The sequence below is a fragment of the Pristis pectinata genome, chromosome 2, assembly GCF_009764475.1.
Source record: "Pristis pectinata isolate sPriPec2 chromosome 2, sPriPec2.1.pri, whole genome shotgun sequence".
Classification (NCBI taxonomy): Eukaryota; Metazoa; Chordata; class Chondrichthyes; order Rhinopristiformes; family Pristidae; genus Pristis; species Pristis pectinata.
Window position 1 is genome coordinate 144,932,780 of NC_067406.1, and position 24,967 is coordinate 144,957,746.

Genomic DNA, 24,967 nt, shown 5'->3' on the forward strand with positions numbered 1-24,967 from the left:
TCTAACCCTTCCCTCCCACATTGCCCCCTATTTTTCTATCATTCATGTGTCTATCTAAGAGCCTCTTAATGTCCCTAATGTATCTGCCCCCACAACCTCTGCCGGCAGTGTGTTCCACCCACCCACCACTCTCTGTAAAAAAAAAACTTACCCTTGACATCCCCCTTATACTTTCCTCCAATCACCTTAAAATTATGTCCCCCCCCTCGTGTTAGCCATTGTCACCCTGGGAAAAAGTCTCTCACTGTCTACTCGATCTATGCCTCTTACAAGTGCATAGTTCGTTGAAAGCAGCGTCACAATTAGATAGGGTGGTGAAAAAGGTGTTTAGCACGTTGGCCTTCATCAATCAGGGCACTGAGTATAGGAATTGGGACATTATGTTGTAGTTGTTTAAGTCATTGGTGAGACTGCACTTGGAGTACTGTGTACAGTTTTGGTCACCCTATTACTGGAAAGTTGTGGTTAAACTGGAAAGAGCGCAGAAAAGATTTAGGAGGATGTTGCCAGGACTAGAAGGCCTGAGTTAAAGGGAGAAGTTGGCCAGGCTAGGTCTTTATTCCTTGGAACATAGGAGAATGAGGGACGACCTTACATAAGTGTTTAAGATTATGAGAGGAGGCATAGATAGGGTGGATGGTATCAGTCTTTTCCCTACAGTAGGGGAGTCCAAAACTAGGGGGCATAGGTTCAGGGTGAGAGGGGAAAGATTTATAAGGGACCTGAGGGGCAACTTTTTCATGAAGAGGGTGATGAGTTGAGGCAGGTACAATAGTGTCATTTAAAAAGCACTTGGAGAGGTAGATGGAGGGGCGGGGCTTAGAGGGATATTAGCCAAACACAGGAAATTGGGATTAGCTGGGTGGACAATGTGGTCAGCATGGACTAGTTGGGCCGAGGAGCCTGTATCTATGACTCTATGACTATGACAAAATCAGGATCATGGCCAATCTGATTGAAACCTCTGAGATCTGCCATTTCTCACCATTTACAGTACACTTCACATTTTGCTCTTCCTGCCAAAATGGATAGAACAAAGAACACTACAGCACAGTACAGGCCCTTTGGCCCACAATGTTGTGCCAACATTTTATCCTGCTCTAAGATCTATCTAACCCTTCCCTCCCACATTACCCCCTATTTTTCTATTATCCATGTGCCTATCTAAGAGTCTCTTAGATGTCCCTAATTTATCTGCCCCCACAACCTCTGCCAGCAGTGTGTTCCACGCACCCACTACTCTCTGTGTAAAAAAAAAGTTACCCCTGACATCCCCCTTTATATCTTCCTCCAATCACCTTAAAATTATGCCCCCTCATGTTAGCCATTATCACCCTGGGAAAAAGTCTCTGACTGTCCACTCGATCTGTGCCTCTTGTACACTTCTATCAAGTCACCTCTCATCCTCCTTCTCTCCAAAGAGAAAAGCCTTAGCTCGCTCAACCTATCCTCATAAGATATGCTCTCCAATCCAGGCAACATCCTGGTAAATCTCCTCTGCACCCTCTCTAAAGCTTCCACATCCAATAGTAGCTGTCATGCGTACTACTTACACTGCAGCAACTTCTTCAGGCTGCTCCAATAGCACCTCCCAAACATGTGGTCCCTGCAACCAAAGAGGACAAAGGCTTTGGAGATAAGGGAACACCATCACCTACAAACTGCCATCCAAGCCGAACACCTCCTGACTTGGAAACACATCACTGTTCCTTGAGTCTTAGTCTTGGAATTTCCTCCCCAACAGCATTGTCGGTGTATCTTCAGTGCTTGAAAAAGACCGCTTAGCATCACCAACTCAAGAGCAAATACCAGTGACTCTCAGAAAATGAGAACAGGAGGACACAATTCCAACAGTACCAGAGAATGGCTTGATACTGTTCCAACAGGTCTGGCATGGCAATTTGAATGCACAGGAACATAAGAAGCTGCAGAGAGTAGTGGACTCAGCCCAATACATCACGGGCACATCCCTCCCCCCATCAGTGGTATCCACAGGAGGCACTGCCTCAAGAAGGCAATATCTATCATCAAAGATCCCCACCATCTGGGCCATGCCATCTTCTTGGAGCTACCATTGGGCAGGAGGTACAGAAGCCTTAAGTCCCACACCACCAGGTTCAGGAACAGCTACTTCCTTTCAACCATTTGGTTCTTGAACCAACCTGCACAACCCTAATCACTACCTCAGTATAGCAACACTATGACCACTTTGCACTACAATGGACTTTGTTATTTTTGTTCTAATTGTGTTCTTTCTTGTATAATTTTTGGATAATTTATGTATAATTTATATTTTTCCTGTGAATGTTGTGTATCTGATGCTTTATGCCTGTGATGCTGCTGCACCTGTACATAAATGTACTTGTGCATATGGTAATAAACTTGACTTTGAACAGGTCAGATGAACAAGTTGAGGTTAAACAGGAAGGGACCACACTGTCCTGAGGTTATAAAAATGATAGGTAATCCCATGGAAAAATACAAAGTTCTCAATGGGATTGATGGGATGGATACAGAGCTAATGTTTCCCCTGGTTGGGGTGTTTAAACCAGAGATCACAGTCTAAAAATAAGAGATTAGCCAATCAGGGCAGAGAAGAGGAAAAGTTTCTGTAGGTAAAAGGCAATGAATCTTTGGAATTCCCTACCTGAGAGCTGTTGAGACTGTCCCCACCGGGTAAATTCAAGACAGAGATTGATAGCTTCTTAAATATTAAGGAAATCAAAAGATATGCGTTCAGTGCAGGAAAGTGGAGCTGAAGTAAAGAACCTGCCATAACTTTATCAAATCGTGGAGCTAGCACAAGGATCCAAAGGGTCCATTCATGCTTCTATTTCTTGTATTATTATAATTGGACAGTATCATTTCTAAACTGGAGGAGAACGGCAGGGGGTGGGGAGCACCCTCGCAGGTCAGAATGGAAGACAACAGTTCCTACCGGCTGAAAAACAGGAGAGTATCGCTCTTACTGTATTAAAATTTCAGAAGGTACCATTCTCTGTGAGAAGACATCAATGGGAGAAAATATATGCAAAGGACATAATGAGAATTTGAGTCATTGAGAGATGCAGCACGGAAACAGGCCCTTCAGCCCATTGGTTCAGTGCTGACCATCAACCAAAGTCAAAGAAGTCAAAGTTGAGTTTATTGTCAATATACACAAGTACATGTATGCACAGGTGCAATGAAAAACACATAGTATCATATAAGTTGCATTCAAAAGAAAAACATAAATTAAACATAAATTATTCACAATTTTTACAAGAAAGAACACAATTAGAACAAAAAAAACAAAAGTCCACTCTACCACCCAGTTACATTAATCCTACATTAATGCCATGCAGAATTGCAAAGAGGCAGTGACTCAACTAGCTGCCCCACTGTGCTACTCAAATATTGCAGTATTCAGGAAATGTGAAATTACAAAAATCTGCAACTAACAACGCCCTAATTTTAGCGCAGGCCAGTACAGTAGCATAGAAATGCAAACTGTTGACAGAACTTGTTTTATACAAGAGACAGCGTGCTACATTTGGATGATTGCAAATTGCCTCTGTATCATAAACATATTCATTTGCTTCCTCTCATTAAAAGTTATAAAAACAATTAAAATATTTTAAGATACAACAAGCAACTTGAATAAGATATCGTCCCTGCAAGAAAAATAGTAATTGTAAATTCACTGAAGTCATTGTTAGAAGGAACTGACTGCCAATAAACCAAAGTTACGGTAGTGTAGCGGTTAGCACGACGCTATACTGCTACCCATATCCGGAAATCATATCAAAAAGTACAACACTGCATACTGATCAGATTGAGGAGACATCCTGTGGGAGAATGGAAAGGCTTGGGAAGGAACAGAAAATGACAGGAGTCAAGAGTAATATGAAAATTTGAAAATATTGGGGACTTTAACTTCCCCAATATTGATTGGAACTTCCTTAGTACAAGAGGCTTAGACAGGGCGGGATTTCTTCAGTGCATCCAAGAGGGGTTCTTGAAACAGTCTGTGGAGAGTCCAACTAGAGGAGAGAACATACTGGACCTAGTTTTGGGAAATGAACCAGGCCAGGTGACAGACCTAATAGTGGGTGAACATTTTCGGAATAGTGACCACAACTCATTATGTTTTGATATAGTTATGAGTAAGGATAAAATTGGATCTTGCAGAAGGGTACCAAACTGGGGGAGGGCAAATTATGACAGGATAAGACAGGAGCTACAGGGCATTGATTGGGAGCAGCTCCTGTTGGACAAGTCCACGTCTGACATGCAGCAGTTGTTTAAAGACCTAAATTTAGTCAGGAAGGAAAAGGAAGCATATGTATTGAGGATGTTAAAATCAGGCTGACCCCTGTGGAATATAATGGCCCTTGTGGTCCTGAGGGACCGTGTTAGGGAACTGGAGATGCAGCTCAATGACCTACGTCTGGTCAGGAGGTGATAGAGAGGAGTTATAAGCAGGTGGTCACGCCGGGAACATCGGAATCAGGCAATTGGGTCACAGTCAGGAGGGGGAAGGGAAAGGGGAAGGGGAAGAGTCAGGTACTAGAGAGTACCCCTGTGGCTGTATCCCTTGACAATAAGTACTCCTGCTTGAGTACTGTTGGGGGAGACAGCCTACCTGGGGGAAGCAACAGTGGCAGTGTCTCTGGCACAGTGCCTGGCCCTGTGGCTCAGATGGGTAGGGAAGGAGTGAGGAGGGCACTAGTGATAGGGGACTCTATAGTTAGGTGGGCAGACAAGCGATTCTGTGGACGCAGGAAAGAAACTTGGAAGGTAGTTTGCCTCCCAGGTGCCAGGGTCCAGGATGTTTTGGATTGCGTCCAAGATATCCTGAAGGGGGAGGGAGAACAGCCAGAGGTCGTGGTACATATTGGTACCAACGACATAGGTAGGGAAAGGAATGAGGTCCTGAAAAGAAACTATAGAGAATTAGGAAGGAAGTTGAGAAGCAGGACCTCAAAGGTAGTAATTTCCGGATTACTACCTGTGCTAAGTGACAGTGGGTATAGGAACAGAATGAGGAGGAGGTTAAATGCGTGGTTGAGGGATTAGAGTAAGGAGCAGGGATTCAGTTTTCTGGATCATTGGGGCCTCTTTTGGGGCAGGTATGACCTGTTCAAAGAGGACAGGTTGCACTTGAATCCCAGGGGGACCAACATACTGGTGGGGAGGTTTGCTAAGGCTACTGGGGAGCGTTTAAACTAGAATTGTTGGGGGGTGGGATCCGAACTGGAGAGACTGGGGAAGAGGTGTTTGGCTCTCATATCGAGCAGGCTAGGAGTAAGTACCATAGGCAGGTGATAGAGAAGGGACGTGTTCAGACAGGCTTGAGATGTGTCTATTTTAATGCAAGGAGTGTTGTGAACAAGGCGGATGAGCTTAGAGCTTGGATGAATACTTGGAGCTATGATGTGGTGGCCATTACAGAGACTTGGATGGCTCCGGGGCTGGAACGGTTGATTCAAGTGCCAGGTTTTAGATGTTTCAGGAAGGACAGGGAGGGAGGCAAGAGAGGTGGGGGAGTGGCACTGTTGATCAGAGGTAGTGTCACGGCTGCAGAAAAGGTGGACATTGTGGAGGGATTGTCTACGGAGTCTCTGTGGGTGGAGGTTAGGAACAGGAAGGGGTCAATAACAGTGCTGGGTGTTTTTTATAGGCCGCCCTATAGTGACAGGGTTATTGAGGAACAGATAGGGAAGCAGATCCTAGAAAGATGTGAGAATAACAGAGTTGTTGTGATGGGAGATTTTAATTTCCCAAACGTCGATTGGCATCTCCAGACAGTGAGGGTTTAGATGGGGTGGAGTTTGTTAGGTGTATTCAGGAAGGGTTCTTGACACAGTATGTAGATAGACCTACAAGAGGAGAGGCTGTGCTTGATTTGATATTGGGTAATGAACCTGGTCAGGTGTCAGATCTCTCAGTGGGTGAACATTTTGGTGATAGTGATCATAATTCTATCTCCTTTACGATAGCACTGGAGAGGGATAGGAACGGACAGACTAGAAAGGTGTTTACTTGGAGTAAAGGGAATTATGAGGCTCTCAGGCAGGAAATTGGAAGATTAAATTGGGAACAGATGTTCTCTGGGAAAAGTACAGAAGATATGTGGCAAATATTCAGGGGATATTTGTGTGGAGCTCTGCACAGACATGTTCCGATGAGACAGGGGAGTCATGACAGGATACAGAAACCGTGGTGTATGAAGGCTACAATAGATCTAGTCAAAAGGAAAAGAAAAGCATACAAAAGGTACAAAGAGCTAGGTAATGTTAGAGATCTGGAGGAGTACAAGGCTTAAAGGAAAGAACTTAAGAAAGAGACTAGGAGAGCCAGAAGGGGACATGAGAAGGCCTTGGCGGGCAGGATTAAGGAAAACCCCAAGGCGTTCTACAAGTATGTGAAGAGTAAGAGGATGAAATGTGAAAGGATAGGGCCTATCAAGTGCAGCAGTGGGAAGTGTGTATGGATCCGGAAGAAATAGCGGAGGTACTTAATGAATACCTTATGTCAGTATTCACCACAGAAAAAGATCTGGGGGATTGTAGTGGGGACTTGCAGCGGCCTGAAAAGCTTGAGCATGTAGATATTAGAAAAGAGGTGGTGCTGAAACTTTTGGAAAGCATCAAGTTAGATAAGTCGCCGGGACCAGATGAGATGTACCCCAGGTTGCTGTGGGAGGCGAGGGAGGAGATTGCGGAGCCTCTGACGATGATCTTTGTGTCATCCATGGAGACGGGAGAGGTTCCAGAAGATTGGAGGGTTGTGGATGTTGTTCCCTTATTCAAGAAGGGGAGTAGGGATAGTCCAGGAAATTATAGACCGGTGAGTCTTACCTCAGTGGTTGGTAAGCTGATGGAGAAGATCCTGAGGGGCAGGATTTATGAACATTTGGAGAGGTATAACATGATTAGGAATAGTCAGCATGGCTTTGTTAAGGGCAGGTCCTGCCTTACGAGCCTGATTGAATTTTTAGGATGAGACTAATCACATCGATGAAGGGAGAGCAGTAGGTGTAGTGTATATGGATTTCAGCAAGGCATTCGATAAGGTACCCCATGCGAGGCTTATGGAGAAGGAGAGGAGACATGGGATCCAAGGGGACACTGCAGTGTGGATTCAAAACTGGCTAGCCCACAGAAGGCAAAGAGTGGTTGTTGAAGGGTCGTATTCTGAGTGGAGGTCGGTGACCAGTCGTGTACCTCAGGGATCTGTACTGGGACCCTTACTCTTTGTGATTTTTATAAATGACCTGGATGAGGAAGTGGAGGGGTGGGTTAGTAAGTTTGCGGATGACACAAAGGTTGGGGGTGTTGTGGATAGTTTGGAGGGCTGTCAGAGGTTACAGCGGGACATAGATAGGATGCAGAGTTGGGCTGAGAAGTGGCAGATGCAGTTCAACCCGGATAAGTGTGAAGTGGTTCATTTTGGTAGGTTAAATATGTTGGCAGAATATAGTCTTAATGGTAGGACTCTTGGCAGTGTGGAGGGTCAGAGGGATCTTGGGGTCCGAGTCCATAGGACACTCAAAGCGGCTGCGCAGGTTGACTCTGTGGTTAAGAAGGCATATGGTATATTGTCCTTCATCAATCAGGGAATTGAATTTAGGAGCCGGGAGGTATTGTTGCAGCTATATAGGTCCCTGGTCAGACCCCACTTGGACTATTGTGCTCAGTTCTGGTCGCCTCACTACAGGAAGGATGTGGAAGCCATAGGGAGGGTGCAGAGGAGATTTACAAGGATGATGCCTGGAATGCGGAGCATGCCTTATGAAAGCAGGTTGAGGGAACTCAGCCTTTTCTCCTTGGAGAGACAGGGGATGAGGGGGGACCTGATTGAGGTGTATAAGATGATGAGAGGTATAGATAGGGTAGATAGTCAGAGGCTTTTCCCCAGGGCTGAATTGGTGGCCACAAGAGGACATAGGTTTAAGGTGCTGGGGAGTAGATATAGAGGAGATGTCAGGGGTAAGTTTTTTTACTCAGAGTGGTGAGTGCATGGAATGGGCTGCCAGAAACGGTGGTGGAGGCTGATACAATAGGGTCTCCCAAGAGACTATTAGATAGGTACATGGAGCTGAGTAAAAGAGGGCTATGGGTAAGCCTAGTAATATCTAGGGTAGGGGCATGTTCGGCACAGCTTTGTGGGCCAAGGGCCTGAATTGTGCTGTAATTGTTCTATACCAGGGAAGTGCTCAAGCAGGTGATTAGGATGGCCAAAAGGGGCCATGAGATGTCCTTGGCGAGCAGGATCAAGGATGATCCCAAGGCATTTTATACTTATATTACTAAAAAGATGATAACTAAGGAGAACGTAGGTCCACTTAAGGATAAAGGAGGAAATTTGTGCTTGGAGTCAGAGCAAGTGGCTAATGCACCAAATGAGAACTTTGTGTTGGTATTTACCAAGGAGAAGGATCTGGGGTTAATGAAGGCAGAGTGGGGGATGATAATGTGCTGGTACATTTTGAGACTGAGGAGGAGGTAGTGCTGGGTCTTCTGAAAAACAATAAGGTGGATAAATCCCCAGAACCTGATGGCATATATCCCAGAATTTTGAAAGAAGCAAGTGAGGAGATTGCTGGGGCTTTGACAAAAATCTATGTGTCCTCACTAGCAACAGGCAAGGTCCCAGAGGACTGGAGAGTAGCAAATGTTTGGCTTTGTTCAAGAAGGGAAATAGGGATAATCCAGGTAATTATTCCAAACATTCCAAAACAAAAGACGTACAAGTTAGGAGCTGTGGGCATACTATGTTGGTGCTGGATGAGTGGTGACACTTGCGGGCTGCCCCCAGCATTTTCTTAACGCAAAAAGACGCATTTCACTGTGTTTTGATGTACATGTGACTAATAAAGATATCTTCTCTTATCTTATAGACCAGTGAGCCTCACGTCAATGGTAGGGAAGCTATTGGAGAGGATACAGGGATAGGATTTATGCACATTTGGAAAGGCATGGCCTGCTTAGAACAGTCAGCATGGCTTTGTTCAGGGCAGGTCATGTCTTATAAACTTGACTAAGATTTTTGAGGAGTTGGCAAAGGTGCTTGATGAGGGTAAGGCAGTGGATGTTATCTACGTGGACTTTAGTAAGGCAGTTGATAAGGTCTCTCATGGTAGGTTGATTCAGAAGATAAAGATGCATGGGATCCAGGTTGAGTTACAGGTTTGGGTTCAGAACTGGCTTGTTCACAGAAGACAGAGAATAGGGGTGGAAGGCTGTTATTCTGGCTGGAAGTCCATGAACAGTGGTGTTCCACAAGGATCGGTGCTGGGACCTCTGCTGTTTGCGATATATATCAATAATTTGGATGAAAATGTAGATGGGTGGATCAGCAAATTTGCAGATGACACCAAGATTGGTGGAGTTGTGGACAGTGTAAAGGACTATCAAAGAATTCAGTGAGATATAGATCAGTTATAGATATGGGCAGAGTGGCAGATGGAGTTTAATCCAGGCAAATGTGTTGCACTTTGGGAGATCAAATGAAAGGAGTAAATATACAGTTAAAGGTAGGCCCCTTAATAGCATTAAGGTACAGAGGGATCTTGGGGTCCAGGTCCATAATTCACTGAAAGTGGCTACACAAGTGGATAAGGTGGTAAAGAAGGTGTATGGCATGCTTGCCTTCATTGGTAGGGGTGTTGAGTATAAGAGTACGGAAGTCATGCTGCAGCTATATAAAACTTTAGTCAGACCACAGTATCGTGTGCAGTTCTGGTCTCCCCATCATAGGAAGGATGTGGAGACTGTGGAGAAGGTGCAGAAGAGGTTTACCAGAATGCTGCCTGGATTAGAGGGCACTAGCTATAAGGTTGTACAAACTTGGGTTGTTCTCCATAGACCATCGGAGGCTGATGGGAGACTGATAGAGGTTTTCAAAATTATGAGAAACATAGAAAACCTACAGCACAATTCAGGCCCTACGGCCCACAAAGCTGTGCCAAACACGTCCCTACCTTAGACATTACTAGGCTTACCCATAGCCCTCTAAATTGCTACAAGGCTAAACCTTAAAACAGTAAAGCGGTCTATGAAAAAAGCAGTTATTCATAGAATGATAGTTGACTATTATTTGGAGAAGGAAGTGTTTGAGGTGAGGTAGTCGAGTTTCCTGAGATTAAACCAGTGATTTCGGATGTGACTTTTCAACCAGTGGATTTGGAGGAGGAAGAGTTAGAACAGTTTCCTGGGAGTGAGTCAGAGATTCCTGATAGCCAGGTGCAGTTAGCAAAGATAGAGTTAGAACAAACGCGAATAAAGTTCGAGTTAGGACAAAAGAAATTAGAGGCCGAACAAAGGAAACTAGAGGCTGAACAAAGGAAGCTAGAGTTAGAGGCTGAACGGGAACTAACTCGGTTAAAATTTGAGGAAAGGAAGGCCCGGATGGAATTGAGGAGGATGGAGCTGGATAGGGAGGAGAAGGAAAAACAGCAACAGCATGAGTTAGAAGTGAAGCGAAAGAGTTCTGATTCTGATGATGGCTTTTTAGCCAGTAGGGAGGTTCGATTAGTCCCTCCTTTTGAGGAAGATCAGGTTGATCAGTATTTCCAACATTTTGAAAAGGTTGCTGAGAGTTCAAACTGGCCAAAGGAAGGATGGGCTCTTATGTTACAGAGTGTAATTAAAGGTAAAGCTCAAAAAGCTTATTCTGCTTTGTCTGTTGAGGATGCAGCTGATTATACAAAGGTAAAACAAGCTGTGCTAAAGGCCTATGAATTGGTACCTGAAGCTTATAGACAAAAATTTAGAGACGAAGAAATCTGCAGATCAGACGTACATGGAATTTGCCAATGGAAGGAGAATATGTTTTGAACGATGGTGCATGGCTAAAAATGTAGATGGGGATTTTGATAAATTGAAAGAATTGACGTTAGTGTAAGACTTTAAAAGATGTGTCCCAGCTGAAATAACAACATATTTAAATGAAAAGGAGGTGGAAACTTTACAAGAAACTGCTAGGTTGGCAGATGATTATGTTTTAAACCATAAATCCAAATGGGGAGAACCTAAAACCTTTCAAAAGAGTTATAAGGACAATCCAGGTAAACCAGAGATTAAATTGGGAGGTTCTTAAAAAGGAAAGGATGAAAAGAAGCCAGTTCTGGAGAAACCTGTTGAGCGTACTTGTTATTAAACCTGGCCATGTTATAGCTAATTGTGCCCTTTTGAAAAAAAGGAAGGAAGCTGTGCCCAATGCTTGCTTTCAGGTAATTAAAAATCAAAAAGGTTTGGGAGATGTTGTTAAAGATCAGTCCTTGCCAGAGGTAAAGGCTGAAAAGTTGGAGGAGGTGAGAAAGGAATTCTGTTCTTATGTATCAGAGGGTTTTGTTTCACTGAATGATGAGTCACCCCAGGTGCCAGTGAAAATCCTTAGAGATACTGGGGCTTGTCAATCTCTCTTGCTGGACAGTGTTTTAAATTTTGGTGAAGAAACTGACACTGGTGAGGTAAATCTAGTGCGAGGTGTTACAGGTGACACCATGTCTGTGCCTTTGCACAAGGTGATTTTAAAGTCAAAATTCGTAGAAGGACCTGTCGAGGTAGGGATACGACCTAGTTTACCAGTGGAAGGAGTTTCTTTGTTATTGGGGAATGACCTTGCAGATGGAAAATTTGTCCCTGTGGTATGGTTAACGACCAAACCAAGGATTGATGAGTCTGAGAATGATCCAGGTGTTTACCCATCCTGTGCAGTGACTCGAGCTAGAGCTAAAGAATTAGCCAAGGCCGACAGTCCTGTGCAGCCTGGTGTGGTTCCCTGACAGTTCTAAACAGGAAGAAAATTATGATGCCTTGTCTGAGACTTTTCTGTCTTCACTGGAGGATCAAAATCCTTGTAGTGAGCCTGAATTTAAAGATTTGCCTTTGTCGAGGAAAGAATTTATGGTGGAACAGACGAAGGACCCTGAGCTTACGGAATTGAAAGAAAAAGCACTCTCATGTGATGAGATTGAGAAATTGACAATTGGATATTATGTCAAAAATGGAGTGTTAATGAGGAAATGGAGACCTCCTCAAGTCCCTGTTAATGAGGAATGGGAAGTTATTTATCAGGTTGTGGTTCCAAAAGTTTATAGGAATGAGATTTTTGTCTTTGGGTGATCATTTTGGTGTGAATAAAACTGTAGGGAAGATTTTGAAACAATTCTATTGGCCTGGTTTGAGAAAAGATGTGGTGATGTTTTGTCAAACCTGTCACACGTCAGATGGTAGGTAAACCAAATCAAAAACCCCCTGTGGCTCCGTTGAAGCCAATTCCTGCTTTTGGTGAACTCTTTTCGAAAGTGATTGTGGACTGTGTTGGTCCATTGCCAAAGTCTAAGGCTGGAAATCAGTATTTGTTAACCATCATGTGTGCAACTTCTAGATTTCCAGAGGTAATACCACTTAGAAATATTAAGGCCAAGACTGTGTCAAAGGCTCTTTTAAAATTTTTTACTTTGGTTGGTTTGCCAAAAGAAATCCAATCTGATCAAGGCAGTAATTTTATGTCTAATTTATTCCAACAACTAGTCTATGAGCTGGGGGCAAAGCAGATTGTATATCTGCATCTCACCCAGAATCTCAGGGAGCTCTGGAGAGATTTCATTCTACTCTCAAAAATATGTTGAAGACTTATTGCTTTGAAAACACAAAGGATTGGGACGAGGGTGTTCATTTACTTTTGTTTGCCGTTAGAGAATCAATACAGGAGTCATTAGGATTTAGTCCGTTTGAGCTTGTATTTGGACATCGGGTGACAAGACCTTTAGAATTGTTAAGAGAACAATGGGTTAATGAGGAAGTGCATTTGGTCTCTGTTGGACTATGTCCAAAAATTTAAAACTCAGTTGGAGAGAGTCTGCCAGCTAGAGAGAGAGAATTTGAAAACCAGCCAGATAAGAATGAAGACATGTTTTGACAGACGTGCTCGGCCTAGGACATTTGCAGTGGGACAAAAGGTGTTAGTATTTTTCCCTAGCCAAAATAATCCATTGCAATCTCGTTTTTCTGGACCACATATTATTGAATCCCGAGTAACTGATTTGACATATATAATCAAAACACAGATAGACGCAAGAAAACACAACTCTGTCATGTAAACATGCTGAAGCCTTATTATGAGAGAGATTCAGTTGTGGCCATGGTGGATGATAAGAAGGTTGTTTCTAGAATGCCTGATGTTAATAATGAGGAAGGCCAATTTAGACCAAATATTGTTCCATCGAAACTAAAAAACCAAAATATCCTGGAGAACCTTGAAATGAAGTTGGACCATTTACAAGTTTCGCAAAACAACAGATGAGAGAATTAATTTTAAAATTTAAAAACCTATTCCTAGATGTTCCAAACAGAACGTCGATAATTACTTATGATGTTGATGTTGGGGATGCAAAACCAATCAAACAACACCCATATCAAATGAATGTGGAATAAAGTAAACTTGTTGACCAGGAGATTGAATACATGATAAAAACGATATTATTAGACGTTCCTCTTCAAACTGGAGTTCGCCCTGTGTTATTGTGCCTAGACCTGATGGAACTGTTAGATTTTGTACAGATTACAGGAGAGTGAATGCTGTAACGAAGTCAGATGCTTACCCTATTCCTAGGGTGGATGATTACATAGACAGAGTGGGAAAGGCTAAATTTCTTACAAAGATTGACCAATTAAAAGGGTACTGGTGTGTTCCATTAACAGATAGAGGAAGGGAGATTTCTGCCTTTGTAACTTTGTAACATTATGAATATAATGTTTTGCCATTTGGAATGAAAAATGCTCCGGCAACATTTCAAAGAATGATTAATTCAGTGATTCATGGGTTAAGACACACAGATGCCTATATTGACGACTTAGTGACAGGAAATGATACATGGGAGGATAACATCTCTGCTTTAGAAAGGTTGTTTGAAAGACTTTCCGAAGTTAACCTTACAGTTAACTTGGCTAAAAGTGAATTTGGCCATGCCACCGTGACGTATCTGGTTATATTGTAGGTCAAAGCAAGTTAGCTCCTGTTCAGGCAAAAGTTCAAGCAATATCTGAGTTCCCTGTTCCTACGGGTACAAGGACTGTTAGAAGATTTTTGGGAATGGTTGGATATTATTGAAACTTTTGTAAAAATTTTGCTGATGTTGCTCTTCCCCTAACTAATCTTCTGAAGAAGGGAGTGAAGTTTGTTTGGACAGATCCTTGTCAAGAAGCATTTGAGAAGCTGAAAGCCATTTTATGTTACCATCCTGTGCTCAAATCACCTGACGTTGTAAGGACATTTTCATTACCAGTAGATGCCAATGATGAAGCTTCAGGAGCTGTGTTGTTGCAGAAGGGTGACCTTGATGATATTGACCATCCTGTAGCTTACTTTTCAAAGAAATTAAATGAGCATCAAAAGAATTATTCCACCATAGAGGAGAATTACTGTTGCTTGTTTTAGCCTTGCAACATTTCAGTGTATATGTTTGCACCCCTCAGAAACCATTGACTGTGTATACAGATCATAACCCATTGGTGTTTCTGAGCCGAGTCAAAAACAAGAACAGAAGGCTGTTAAACCGGAGTTTAATTTTGCAAGAGTTTGATCTCATGATAACTCACATTAAAGGCAAAGATGTTAAATGGGAAATGTATCTGTACTAATCTGATATTCTGTAATTGTGTAGCATGATAATCATTAACATTACTAACTGTATGTGAGGTTAAAATTTTTCTTGGGAAAAATTCTTTTTAGGTGGGAGGTGTTACGGACTCGATGAATGTCCCTTTAAGGTAGAGTTAGTAGTGTGTGTGTGTGGCGTGCTTACGTCAACCAAAGATAAAGGATGTAATGACGTTGTTGAAGAGGTCAGTCGAAGTCAGTCAGAGAGAGAGAGAAGGGGGGGGAGAGAGGGAGGGGGGGAGAGGGGGAGGGGTGGAGAGGGAGGGGGGGTGGAGAGGGGGAGGGGGGTGGAGAGGGGGAGGGGGTGGAGAGGGGGAGTGGAGGGGGAGTGGAGGGGGAGGGAGGGGGAGGGAGGGGGGAGGGAGGGGGGAGGGAGGGGGGAGGGAGGGGGGGAGGAGGGGGGGGAGGGAGGGGGAGGGAGAGGGGAGAGAGAGAGAGAGAGAGAGAGACCAGCCTGCTAGTTTCTCTATCGATGGATGAGCAACAATAACTGTGTCTGTTACTACAATCCACGTATGGAAATTAGAAGTAATCCGGTGGAGTTCACTTTGTTGCTGACCTGTAGAAGGAAACAGGTATTTGTGTGGTCGGCCACGATTCGGATGCTTTTCGGGGTGAGGAAGTCACTACCGAGTAAACACTGAGGTGTCGTTTGGGTTCCATCGTGGAACATTTGGATTTCGTAATTACTCTCTCTATGTGCTCTACTTCTTATCTTCAGACAACGGTGGTTGTTGAAGAAGCCTTCGCTTATGTTTCACCTTACGGCTTGCGGAACTGAACTTTAAGAACCATTCCTGGACTTGGGAGTTTGGGACTTTGCACCCCCCCCCCCCCCCCCCACACACACACACACACGAAGAGTTTAGTTTTTGGGGTTAATGTTCAAGGTTTAACATTTTTACTTCTAACATACTAACATTTTTACTTTTATTTTTCTTATTACCATAAGTAGTGATTAATAAAATAGTTTTTAAACACTGAATCATGACTCAGTGTGTTTCTTTTGTTGCTGGTTCGTAACACTTGCATGGGGTACCTTATCAAATGCCTTGCTGAAATCCACATACACTACATCTACTGCTCTCCTTTCATCGATGCGTTTAGTCACATCCTCAAAAAGATTCAATCAGGCTTGTAAGGCACGTCCTGCCCTTGACAAAGCCAAGCTGACTATTCCTAATCATATTATACCTCTCCAAATGTTCATAAGTCCTGTCTCTCAGGATCTTCTCCATCAGCTTACCAACCACCGAAGTAAGACTCACTGGTCTGTGATTTCCTGGGCTATCTCTACTCCCTTTCTTGAATAAGGGAACAACATCTGCAACCCTCCAATCCTCTGGAACCTCTCCTGTCTCCATTGATGATGCAAAGATCACCGTCAGAGGCTCTGCAATCTCCTCCCTTGCCTCCCACAGCAGCCTGGGGTACTTCTCATCCAGTCCCGGCGACTTACTTGATGCTTTCCAAAAGTTCCAGTACCTCCTCTTTCTTAATATCTACATGCTCAAGCTTTTCAGCCTGCTGCAACTCCTCACTACAATCACCCAGATCTTTTTCCATCGTGAATACTGATGTAAGGTATTCATTAAGTACCTCTGCTATTTCTTCTGGATCCATACACACTTTCCCACTGTTGCACTTGATAGGTCCTATTCTTTCACATCTTATCCTCTTGCTCTTCACATACTTGTAGAACGCCTTGCGGTTTTCCTTCATCCTGCCCGCCAAGGCCTTCTCATGTCCCCTTCTGGCTCTCCTAATTTCTTTCTTAAGCTCCTTCCTGTTAGCCTTATACTCTTCCAGATCTCTAACATTACCAAGCTCTCTGAACCTTTTGTAAGCTTTTCTTTTCCTTTTGACTAGATTTATTATAACCTTTGTACACCATGGTACCTGTATCCTCTCGTGACTCCCCTGTCTCATTGGAACATGCCTATGCAGAACTATGCCACATTTCTTCTGTACTTTTCCCTGAGAAAATTTGGTCCCAATTTAAGCTTCAATTTCCTGCCTGAGAGCCTCACAATTCCCTTTACTCCAAGTAAATGCCTTTCTAGTCTGTCTGTTCCTATCTCTCTCCAATGCTATCGTAAAGGAGATAGAATTATGATTACTATTTCCAAAATGCTCTCCCACTGAGAGATCCGACACCTGACCAGGTTCACTTCCCAATACCAAATCAAGCACAGCCTCTCCTCTTGTAGGCTTATCTACATACTGTGTCAAGAACCCTTCCTGAACACACCTAACAAACTCCACCCCATCTAAACCCCTCGCTGTATGGAGATGTCAATCGATATTTAGGAAATTAAAATCTCCCATCACAACAACTCTGTTATTATCACACCTTTCTAGGATCTGCTTCCTTATCTGCTCCTCCATATCCCTGTTACTATTGGGCGACCTATAAAAAACACCCAGTAAAGTCATTGACCCTTCCTGTTCCTAACCTCCACCCACAGAGACTCCGTAGACAGTCCCTCCAGGATGTCCACCTTTCCTGCAGCTGCGACACTATCTCTGATCAACAGTGCCACTCCCCCACATCTTTTGCCTCCCTCCCTGTCCTTTCTGAAGGGTCTAAAACCTGGCATTTGAAGGAACCATTCCTGTCCCTGAGCCATCCAAGTCTCTGTAATGGCCACCACATTGTAGCTCCCAGTACTTATCCAAGCTCTAAGCTCATTCGCCTTGTTCACAATACTCCTTGCGTTAAAATAGACACATCTCAAACTGTTGGTCTGAGCATGTCCCTTCTCTATCACCTGCCTATCCTCCCTCTCATACCGACTACAAGCTTTCTCTATTTGAGAGCCAAACACCTCTTCCCCAGTCTCTCCAGTTCAGATCCCACCCCCCAACAATTCTAGTTTAAATTCTCCCAAGTGGCCTTAGCAAACCTCCCCACCAGGATATTGGTCCCCCTGGGATTCAAGTGCAACCCGTCCTTTTTGTACAGATCATACCTGCCCCAAAAGAGGCCCCAATGATCCAGAAATCTGAATCCCTGCCCCTCACTCCAATCCCTCAGCCACGCATAGATAGGATAGACAGTCAGAATCTTTTCCCCAGGGTAGAAATGTCACACACCAGAGGACATGCTTTTAAGGTTAAAGGGGGAAGTTTAAATGCGACATGAGGGGCAAGTTTTTTTTTTACACAGAGAGCGGTAGGTGACTGGAATGGGTTGCCGGGGTAGTGGTGGAAGAAGGTAGTTAGGTGGAGTTTAAGAGGCTTTTAGACAGACACATGAAGATGAAGGGAATGGGGGATATGGATGACACACAGGAGGAGGACATTTAGTGTAATTGGTTATCAAGTTCAGCACAACATCGTGGGCCAAATGGCCTGTCAAATGCTGTACTGTTCTATGTTCTGTGTTTTTAAAAACATGGATACACGCAGGTTTGCTAACAGATCAAAAGGAGGCTTTCAGCCCATCAATTTAACACCAACTTACTGGACAAGTTTGGAGCTCATGGCATTGAGAGAGGGGTGGGGAGGGAGGGGATGCAGGTGAAAACTGGTTTGGTATCAGAAAAAGGAGAGTTGGTATGAATGGGTCATCTTCAGGTTAGATGTAACTTGTTGGGTGCAAGAGTATCAGTGCTAGGGCCTTGACTATTTATAATCTATATCAAAGACTTATATAAAGGGACGGACTATACTGAGGTCACATTTCTCTACAATACAAAAACATGTGGTAAAGAGTCCATTGAGGGAAACAGATTAAGTGGTCAAAAAACCAGCAAATGAAGTATAAGAGATTACTAACTTTGACAAAAAGAAAAGCCGAATATAATTTAAGTGGGAGAGAAAACTGAATGCTGCAGTACAGAAGGATCTGTGTGTCCTTGTACATAAAACACAGAAGATTAGCGTGCAAAAATAAAAAGCAATTAGAAAGGCAAATAGAATGTCGTTTATTATTACAAAGAGGATGGAATAACGTGGGAAGTCTTGCTACAATTGTACAAGACATTGGCAAAACCTCATCTGGAAAACCATTTGAGAAGGGATATACTTGCACTCTCAGCAGTAAAGAGAAGGTTCACTAGTTTGGTTCCTAGTAAGAAGGCTTCTAGGGAACAAATGAACAGATTGTGCCTCTGCTCAATGGAGTTTAGAAAAATGAGAGGAGAACTTATTGAAATCTACAAGATTTGAAGGGGATTCAAGATGCTGGAAAGGTTTTTCTCCTCATAAGGTAATTCAGGACAAGGGAGCACAGGTTCAGAATAAGAAATGGCTCATTTGAGGTGTGGAGGAATTTCTTCTCTCAGGCGGCCATGGATCTTTGGAGTTCTCAACCCCACAAATCTATGGAGGCTAAAACATGAATGTATTCAAAGCTTTGAGAGAGACAAAATTTTGTGCTATAGAGAGACAGGGTCTATGAGGAAAGTAGAGCTGAGGCCATGCTCTTATTACATGGCAAAGTAGCTCGATGAGCCATATATCTTTCTTATCCTCTTACTAACTCTTTGAAAGAGCTATCCAATCGATCCCACCCACCCACTCACCATTTTACTGCAATTTTTTCTTTAAGCCTTTACTCATTTCCCTTTTGATGACTGCTATTGAATATGCATCCATCATGGTGCACAATCCAAATCCTAATCACTTGTGACATAAAACTCTTACCTGACAGAGGTTTTTACATTATCTTTAGCCATGGATGAGGTACTGGAAGACTGGAAGGTAGATAAAGTTGTTCCCATATTCAAAAAGGGTGGTAGGGATAAGCCAGGAAACTACAGGCCAGTGAGCCTCATGTCAATAGTATGGAAACTACTGGAAAATTTCTTAGCAATAGCATTCATGTTCATTTGGAAAGGCAGGGACTGACTGGGGGAGTCAGCATGGTTTTGTGCAGGGGAAATCCTGCCTCACAAATTTTATTGAGTTTTTTGAGGTGATTACCAATAAGATGAAGGCAAGGTGGTAGACATGATATACATGGACTTTAGCAGGGCTTTTGACAAGGTCCTGCATGGTGGGATGATCCAGAAAGTTAGGATCAAAGGTGTTTTGGCAAAGTGGATCCAAAAGTGGTTTGGTGATAGGGGGCAGAGGGTAGTGGCGCAGCGTTGTTTTTCTGACTGGAAGTCCAACCAGTGGTGTACCTCAGGGATCGGTGCTGAGACATTAGTTATTTGTCATATATATGAATGACTTGGATGAGAGTGTCAGTGGTCTGATACAAGTTTGTGGATAACATAAAGACTGATGGAGATGTAGATAGCAAAGATGGTTGCCAAATGATACATAGGGATATAGATCAGCAGGAAAGTTGGCCAGAGGAGGGGCAGATGGAAATTAATCAGGACAAGTATGAGCTCATCTAGTACTGGTTGGACATATAGAGTAAATGGCAGGGATCTTAGAAGCATTGATGTACCAAGAGGCCTTGAGGTGCAAGTTCATAACTCCATGAAAATGGTGACATAGGTGGATAGGGTATGAAGAAGGCATTTAGCTTACTTGCCTTCATAGGCAGGGTTATTGAGTACAAGAGTTGCAACATCAAGTTGCAGCTGTACAAGACATTAGTTAGGCCATTCTTTGAACATTGTGTGCAGTTCTGGTCACCACACTATAGAAAGGATGTAGTAGCACTAGAAAGAGTACAGAAGAGATTCACCAGGATGTTTCCTGGAAAGGAGTATGCTTCAGTTACAAGGACAGATTGGATAGGCTGGAGTTGTTTTCATGGTGCGCAGGAGACTGAGAGGTGACCTTATAGAGATTTATAAAATTATGAGGGGCATAGATAGGGTAGGTAGTCACAGTCTTTTTCCAAGGGTAGGGAAGTCTAAAACTAGAGGACAGAAGTTTAATGTGAAAGGGTAAAGATTTAAACTTCTGAGGGGCAAGATTTTCACACAGAGGTTGGTGGGTTTATAGAGCAAGCTGCCAGAAGAAATGGTAAAGGCAGGTTTTAAAAACAGCATTTAAAAAGCAGTTGGACATAAATATAAATAGGAAAGGAATAAAGGGATATGCAGGAAAATGGGACTAGTGTAGATGGGCATCTCAGTTGGTGTAGACGAGATGGGCTGAAGGACCCGTTTCTATGCTGTATGAATCGATGACTCCTCCATGCTCTCTACCTATAACCACTGTGGTGACTGACCCTTCAGTCAATATGAGCATTTTCTCTTTATTCACTCCATCAAACCCCTTTGTGATTTTACTTGCAAAGTTAAAATCCTTAATGACTTAATGTGCTACCCTCAGCGTGGAGACTGGTGAATCAGGGACAAATTTATGTAATTTTAAGTCCCCAGATTACAAATGCCCATACTTACGAACAGCGGAAGAAGACATGGAATTGGGCGCAGAACAGTCTGCCTGTCAGTGTTGACTTTTTCCAGGTGATGGAGGTGGCGAACGGCTGGATCATGGATATCATGTGTTACAGTCTGTGTCGCTATTTCGGGGCAGGGATGCTTGAGGAGTTCCGAATGATGAGGGACACCATGAATGGTCACCAACCCCATCTCCCGCTGCCCCCACCCACCATCTCTCTCTCTCTCTCTATCTATCTATCCAGCACTCGTCTCCCCCGACAGGTCGTCCCCGTGTAATGACCGAGGTCCGTTTCTACAGATGTCCTTAAGTTGATTTTGTCTGTCAGTCAGAAAATACACAAAATTCACTCAATGTGGTAACTGTACCTCCACAGTACTGTACTGTAATGAATGACACCAAACGTACATAAGACTGATGACAGTCTTCACATGTCCCGGCGATAACAAGTTATGCTGTATTTTAGATTGCTTCACATTATGTGTGGAATTATAATGAAACTGGAATCAAAATTCCATTTGGATCTTAATATATAGCAATAAATAACTCAAGCTTGTAGTGACTTAGGACTAATTGACGCTAAATGTGAACTGTACGTAACTGTTCCGACACATACAAATTCACCTTACAAACAGACTCAAAAACGGAACTCGTTCGTAATCCGGGGACTTCCTGTAATTACTTAAATCCAATCAAGCTTACCTTGAAAGTTAATTTACTTCTAAAATTTTATCTTCTTATCTTTGTGCCTTTCTGTTGAGGTGGTAATCTTGGAGGGGAGGACGGCATCTATTTGGGAAGCCTATTAAAATCAGTTACCAATAATTGGAAGTCAGGTGACTTAGTTGGTGTTGCTTGAGTATATAAAACTTACTGCATCCTAAAGCACATTGGCCTGTAGTGGTGTTGGGGGTAATACAACACTGGGATTAATGTGAAAGTACAATTCTAAAGTGATGTTGGTGAAGGGCAGATAGTGGATTAGTAGCTGCTGAATTCTTTCTAACAAGTTTCTATGTCATCTTTAAAGATACTGCATAACAGCAGCTCAGCCAAGTGAATGTGCATCGTGGGCCATGTGGAAAGTTGTGGATGCTACTGAGTGGCTTGTGGATAGTATGTCTACATGGGTAGTTTCTGCAGCTTTACAGTATGCAAACTAGAGAAGATAGTCTAGGAAAAGCAATTAGGTAATTGGGTGACCTGAGTTCCTCTTGCTCTTCCTTCCCTTTCTCCTTCTCCAACCCCCCTCACTTGGTTTGTTTGTATTTGAAAGGACTGGTATGTTGTGTGGCTCAACTAGATAGGAGGGAGGAAAAAGTGAGATCAAATGTTAAGGGACAGGTAGGAGCTTCTGTGGCTGAAGATGTGGCTCTGAGTTGGTGTGTTGCTTCTTGGGTCCCACGGTCAAGAATGTCATTCAATTGCTGTGGGGCAATATGGAGGGAAAGTGTGAGGAGCTAGTAGTTGTGGTCCATCTTGTACCAAATATTGAGTAAAGAAAAATTAAAAAGCATTGCCTCAAAGTTAATCTCAGGATTACTCCCAGTGCCACAGGCTAAGAAGCAAAGGGAAGATGTGGCAAATGAGTACGGCTGAAGATGGTACAGAGAAAGGCCTTTAGATTGGAGACTTTAGACCTGTTTCTGAGGCAGGTGGGACCTGTACATGTCACAGGATATGTTAACAAGTTTAGGTCAATTTCTTTGCAAGGTGAGGAGTGGGTTGCTGGAGGATTTAAACTAGCCAGTATGGGAATCTTGGCTGAGAATCAGGAGACCAAGTTGAAAATGGATTTTTATAAATGTTGAAAGCAAAACAGACAATGGAACAATGAGCAGCAATGTGGTCAAAGTATGGATATTGTTTAAAGGTACTATCCAAATGCAGCAAGATGGATGACAAACTGTTATATATGGATATGAACTAAATTGTCATTAGAGAAATGTGACTGCATAGTGACCAAAGCTGGAAACTAAATATTCCAGGGTATTCAACACTTGAAGGGATGTAGGACAATGCTCTTAAAGATTCATGAAATAATTATCACAGTTATAAACAAAAAAACTCCTGGTTTAGCAGATTGCAACACAAATTAAAATCTGCTTTGGTGGGACTAAGCAATATAAGGGGATGGAAAACATGAAGTTTGCTATGGGTCTCCTGAATAGTTGTTGAAATTTAAAAATAGTATGAAATAAAAGGAAAAATGTTGTAAAACTGCCAGGAAAAGCAGTAAGCCTGCATAACTGGGGTGTTTCAGATTTGGTCTAAGAATGACTATACTAGCTTTAAAAAAAAAAGGATTGTAAAGGCTTCCTGGTTTGGCAGGCCATGACTAGTTAGGCTGTGCAGGATTCTTGTGCCTGGGGCCCAACTAGTCTCAATCTCTTCAATTGGGCCGAGGAAGCCAAATGTAACATCTCCAGTGATGATTAGATATAAAGTGGCTTCAAGGAGATGTTGTACTATCACTTTCAATACTTGATTACATGGAAAATAAGGCAATCAAATTTGGTGAAAGAAACAGAATTACTGAGTATTTAAAAGAATGCTTGGGAAATGCCTGTTTAAAGACCTGGATGATATTGTGTACACATTCCAGGAAGGCAGGCAAATGGAATGTTGCCCTATTGCAAAGCTAAGAGAAGAAGTAGGTATTCATTTTACAGGGCCTTGGTGTCACTAAACCTAAAGTACTCTGTACAATTTGTCTCCTTTCCTAAAAGATTTAGTTCCTGAGAGGGGGTGCACTGAAGATGCACAGTATTGGTTCCTGGGATGGCAGATCTGCATGGCGAGGGTAGGCTGGGCTCTATTCTTTAGTGTGGAAGAATGAGAGGACTTCATTGGATGGCTTACTAAAAAAAAATCTTACACATGGATATGGGGAGGATGTTTCACCTGAGTCTAGAAGATTGGGTTATGGTCTCAAATTAAGTGGTAGGCTACGTAAAAGATGAAAGTTTCTTTACTTGGGGTAGTGAATCTCTGGCATTCCCTACTCCGGTCTGCTGTAGGAGGCTCTGTCATTAAATGCATTCAAAACTAATCCACAGGCTATTGGAAATTAGAAGTATCAAGGGATATCAGACTGGGACGGGCACATACAGCTGCATCTGAAGATCCACCGTAATCTCAATGAATGGTGGAGCGGGCTCACTGGGCCAAACAGCCTGTGATGTGTGTTCTTCAGCCCTTGTGGAGAGAAGCCCAGCCTGCAGATAACCGGTCCCTCAGTACCAGACTTCACTGCACCCCTGCAAGTCCTTGACACCTCTGCTGAAGTCTGGCTCCCGCACTGGCTGCAGCGCTGGGCAGTGGAAGGGGCTCTCGATGGAGACTGGCAGCCGGCTGGGCTCCGCGCTCGCCCCGGCCGGTGCAGCCGCCTGAGGGAAGCGACCCCTCGGCGGGCGGGCGGGCGGACGAGCCGAGCCCCGCACAAAGGATCCCTCAACCCCCGGCCCCCACCCTCGGCCGCAGCCTCCCCCAGGCCCCAGCCCAGGCGCTGCCAACCGCCCTGGAGGCGCAGAGCTCCTCCCGCGGGCGGCTGCAGTGTGCGCGGCGGCCCGGGGCAGCGCCGGGCCGCGATCCCCGGACTCACCTGTCTCCGCGGCGCTGCAAGGCTGAGGTGCGGCGGACTCATTGATGGACAGCCGCTGCCTGACGTCACTGGCCCGCGACACAGGCCCCCCGCCGTCAGTGACGTCGCAACAAGCGGCCAGGCACGATCACTGCGCAGGCGCGGCGGGCCGGGAATGGCACGTGCCCGAGGGGGGGGAAGGGGGGGGGGGGGAAGGGGGGGGGGGGGAAGGGGGGGGGGGGGAGAGGGTGGGGAGGGGATAAGGGGGGGGAGAATTGAGAAGGGGGGGGAGAAGGGGGGGGAGGGGGGGAGGAGGGCGAGGGGGAGGAGGGCGAGGGGAGGGGGGGCGAGGGGGGGCGAGGGGAGGGGGGGCGAGGGGGGGCGAGGGGGAGGGGGGCGAGGGGGGGCGAGGGG

At 44.1% G+C, this 24,967-nt stretch overlaps 1 protein-coding gene across 4 annotated transcripts in view; it reads right to left on the reverse strand.

Moving 5' to 3' along the window:
* LOC127580854 (polycomb group RING finger protein 3) overlaps positions 1-24,637 on the reverse strand; it is a 215,606-nt gene extending 190,969 nt beyond the window's left edge. The window contains exons 1-2 of one of the 4 annotated variants that reach the window (XM_052034839.1): positions 24,575-24,595; positions 21,673-21,772 (exon numbers count right to left, since the gene is read on the reverse strand). Coding sequence is in view for 1 of the 4 variants with exons in the window: in XM_052034810.1 (XP_051890770.1) it covers positions 24,575-24,616 (42 nt within the window). In the remaining 3 variants the exon portion in view is untranslated. Of the gene's footprint in view, positions 1-1,553; positions 1,580-21,672; positions 21,773-24,574 lie in introns of those variants that run through there. The other 3 variants (XM_052034810.1, XM_052034845.1, XM_052034861.1) reach the window with 3 other exon arrangements.
* Between the last annotated feature and the right edge of the window lie 330 nt (positions 24,638-24,967).